This window comes from Limulus polyphemus, unplaced genomic scaffold, assembly GCF_000517525.1.
Source record: "Limulus polyphemus unplaced genomic scaffold, Limulus_polyphemus-2.1.2 Scaffold3711, whole genome shotgun sequence".
Classification (NCBI taxonomy): Eukaryota; Metazoa; Arthropoda; class Merostomata; order Xiphosura; family Limulidae; genus Limulus; species Limulus polyphemus.
In genome coordinates, this window is record NW_013669321.1 from 80,679 (window position 1) to 84,915 (window position 4,237).

General features: G+C 31.4%; 1 protein-coding gene across 1 annotated transcript in view; it reads left to right on the top strand.

The window, feature by feature from the left end:
* Positions 1–4,237, top strand: part of LOC106469892 (twitchin-like) — a gene marked incomplete at its 5' end in the record, with an annotated part of 114,304 nt that overhangs the window by 80,342 nt on the left and 29,725 nt on the right. The window contains 5 exons of the mRNA XM_013930413.1: positions 131–303; positions 553–840; positions 1,333–1,498; positions 2,119–2,240; positions 3,407–3,445. Coding sequence (XP_013785867.1) covers positions 131–303; positions 553–840; positions 1,333–1,498; positions 2,119–2,240; positions 3,407–3,445 — 788 coding nt within the window. The remainder of the gene's footprint in view (positions 1–130; positions 304–552; positions 841–1,332; positions 1,499–2,118; positions 2,241–3,406; positions 3,446–4,237) is intronic.

The window sequence follows — 4,237 nt, forward strand, 5'->3', positions numbered from 1 at the left end:
ATGGTATATATATATTTATAATTCGCTGTTTAAAACAGTTGCGTATAAAACAAAAAGTGTCTTGTATATACAAAGTATATTATAACATGCAAGTTTTCGGTGGATATCATTTTGGAATGTTTACATTTAGGTACAAGGGAATGAGAGAGCTGTTTGAAGGTGGTAAATATTCGATGATCCGTGAAGGTGACACCCATACGTTGATGATCTCTGAAGTGTATGGTGAGGATGCTGATGAATACACCTGCCGAGCTGTCAACAGAGGAGGAGCTCGTACATCTAGAGCAGAACTTATCATCAAAAGTAAGGGTTTTTGTAATCTAAAATCCCATATAATATTATTAAAAATGCTGATTTCATATTTTGATATTTAAAGTAACTATTGTAGCATCTAAAAAGTATTTTATGTTAAAGACTAAACAGAAAAATATTTCACTAGTTAATATTCTTCTTATTTTACAATTTTTAGGATATTTTATAACGTATTAATTTAACTGTTGAAATGACAATTTTTATCAGGTTATATATATCAGTATCATCTCTATTTGACAGCGGCACCTCATATCAACGTTCCACCTCGGTTCCGAGAGCTAGCATGTTTTGAGAAAGGAGAAAACATTGTGTTAAAGATCCCCTTCACTGGTTTTCCAAAACCTACCATCAAGTGGATGCATGAAGGAGAGGTGATTGAGAGTGGAGCTCATTATGACATCAAAGTGAGTGAACGTCACGCCATCTTAATGATCAGAGATGTCTCCAAAGCTGACAATGGACCATATCGTCTGGTGGCAGAAAATGAATTAGGAGTGGACTCTGCCATCATTAAAATCCAGATTAGTGGCAAGTATTCTGATGCTTAGCTCTGTTTTGTTTTTATATATAGTGATGATGGGATGATTTGTCTTTTTGTTTTGAATTTATACTTTGACTTTTTAGGAAGTCTGAAAGAATTTTTTCTCTTTCCTGTTCATGAAGAAATGATTTATGTCAGTGTATGAATTAGTTCTAAAGTTTTAATTATCATTATATTTTGATTACTCAGATAATTCTACCAAATACTATCAACTGTTTTTTTTTATATCTGTTAAAAGTTTAAAAACTTATACCTTTTAATCTAGTTCCAAATAGTTCATATATATAATGTCTCCCAAATATACTAAATTTTCTGATCTTTGTTGATGAAGGGGAAACATTTAAAATGCCACATTGTTCTAACAAAATATTCAGTTATAGAGAATATGGGAAACATTTTCCCTGAGATCTTAATTCTAAATTGTGTTTTCAACTTTGCGATATTGGAGGTTTAAAACATTGCCATCTTGCACTCACTAGACAAACCAGATCCTCCAAGGTTCCCTGTGATAGAAAACATTTATGAAGACTCTGTAACACTTTCCTGGAAGCCACCTCTGTGGGATGGCAGCAGCAACATCAATAACTACCTAGTGGAAAAACGAGAAGTACCCATGAGTAGCTGGATTCGTTGTGGCACTTCAAGGTTTGTGATATTTCTAACTTTCATCATTCTATTTTGAGTGTTTTGTTGTAAACAAATTCAAAAGGATTATGAGCTGCTTGAAACTTATTGTTAGTTCTCTTCAAGTTTCTTAACATTTTTGTCTGTTTATGAAGAGCAACAGTGAGTGTAAGACTAGGAATCATTGGAAGATATGACTTGTTTGATTGATAAACCAGTCTTTAGATTATACTGCTATTTCAATAGTCCCACATCAACTTTATCATTTTGAAAGATACTTTAGTATCTCCTTATTAGAGTACATCCTATAGGTGTATGTATTTTTACTATAGATTATACTGCTATTTCAATAGTCCCACATCAACTTTATCATTTTGAAAGATACTTTAGTATCTCCTTATTAGAGTACATCCTATAGGTGTATGTATTTTTACTAAATTATTTTACAGTAAAAGACACCTTATTTAATTTTTCCCTCTTTATATACATCCCTCATTGAAATGGTCAAACTGTTTTAAAATACTTAATGTATTTCTTCGAAAAAGTATTTGTTGATGTTTCTGAAATCTCTATTTAGTTTAGAGTGAATGAGATGTTAGATTCAATTTATAATGACTTGTTTTGTTTGAAAATTTCTTTAGGTTCTGTAACATGACAATAACTGGCTTGAACTCCAGTAAAGATTATGAGTTTAGAGTGTATGCTGAAAATGTTTTTGGAAGGAGTGATCCAAGCGAACCAACACAATTAATCACCACCAAAGGTAAGAAAAGTTATGAATCATTTTCTTTAGAAAAATATTACTACAAAATTAACATCACTATTAATAGCTTAAACTCCAGTAATATTATGAGTTAAGAGTGTATGCAAAAAATGAAAGATCAACTTTTTTTTTTCGTAATAATATTACTCTAACATATTTTTTTAGTTTACTTTTGCAGTTAGGTAGCTTTTGTAGAAGAGTGCTATTTTTTTGTTCTTGACTATCAAATAATATTTAAAAACAACTCCTGAAAAGAAACAGACTTGTGACTTGTTTTAGGCCTTGTATACTCTCACACATCTTAAAAAATATGTATCAGAATAATATTTTCCATCACTGTAAAATATTAAAATACCAAGAACCACTGATTATAAAGTCTCCTGATGTGATAGCGGTAAGTTTATGGTCTAACAACATTAAAATACAGGGCTCGATTCCCTGTGACAGACAAAGCAGATAACTCACTGTGGCTCTGCTCAAAACAATAACCAGTTAACTAACTGATTGTAAAAAGTGCACAGTTGTCGATGTACATAGAATACACCAAGTCTAGACAACAAAAAAATTCATAATTTTTACATCAAGATATTCAACAGCATCTAATTTACGTTTACATGTTTTATTTTGAAGCAACATTCATACTTCTCTTAAAAACAACAGGATTTATGGAAAGAGTAACCAAAATGTCTGTTTTTGATTGCACATAACTAATGCTTGAAAACACTAATAAATATAAACAAATATAATAATAAATGATAAATAAAATGGATGATTGTGAAAGTTGGGAAAAAATGAAGTATAAACAGTTCTTTCTGAATTTACCATACCATATTTTAATTTATCTTATTAAAAAATGTTTTTGTACTTAATATATAAGACCTATTACTGTTTATAATGTTACGAATGTTTTTGTACTTAATATATAAGACCTATTACTGTTTATAATATTAAAGAATGTTTTTGTACTTAATATATAAGCCCTATTACTGTTTATAATATTAAAGAATACAAGATGTTTTTGTACTTAATATATAAGACCTGTTACTGTTAATCATATTAGAGAATGTTTTATACTTGATATATAAGACCTATTACTGTTTATAATATTAAAGAATGTTTTTGTACTGGATGTATTTTTGTGATTTTTCCTTCTGTATTCCTTACAGCATCAGGAAAACAAAAAGCAAAGAAGAAGAATTACATGGGTATGTAACTTTCAAATGTTCAGAAACTAAATGAGCTAATGTTATGAAATCTATACTTTTGTAAAATTAATTTTCATAACCACTTAAACTGTTTATTGTTGAAGATACAGAGTGATAGAAAACATATCAAAGAAAATGTTCTTCCCCCAAAAATCTTACCAAATGTTTATTCATGTCCTCTTTACCTAGACACACAACCAATACATTTTCTTAATGTTCTTGACTTGACAGGCCTGGCATGGCTAGGTAGTTAGGGGACTTGACTTGCAATCTGTGGGTCTTAGGTTCGAATCCACATCCCACCAAACATGTTCGCCCTTTTAGTCATGGGAGCATTATAATTAACAGTCAATCCCACTATTCGTTGGTAAAAGAGCAGCCTGAGGGTTGGTGGTGGGTGGTGATGACTATTTGTAAGAGCCATACGTGTACACAAGCTACTTCCATAACATATCACTTCAGCTCCCATAACTCAAGCGGCTAGAAATGAAATGAGTGTTCATGCTCTTCCATATGAAGGCATATAGGTCAAGTTGCTGGATGCATTGCCAATGGATTTTTTTGCAATTAGATTGTTGAAACAGGTGCTGGAAACCTGTCATCTTTGTACATTAATGGGTTATGGCAAGCCACAAAAGAGGAAGGGTGTACTTTAAACACAATAGCTCTGTAGTAAGGCTATAATAAGCCACAAAAGAGGAAGGGTGTACTTTAAACACTATAGCTCTGTAGTAAGGCTATAATAAGCCACAAAAGAGGAAGGGTGTACTTTAAACACTATAGCTCTGTAGT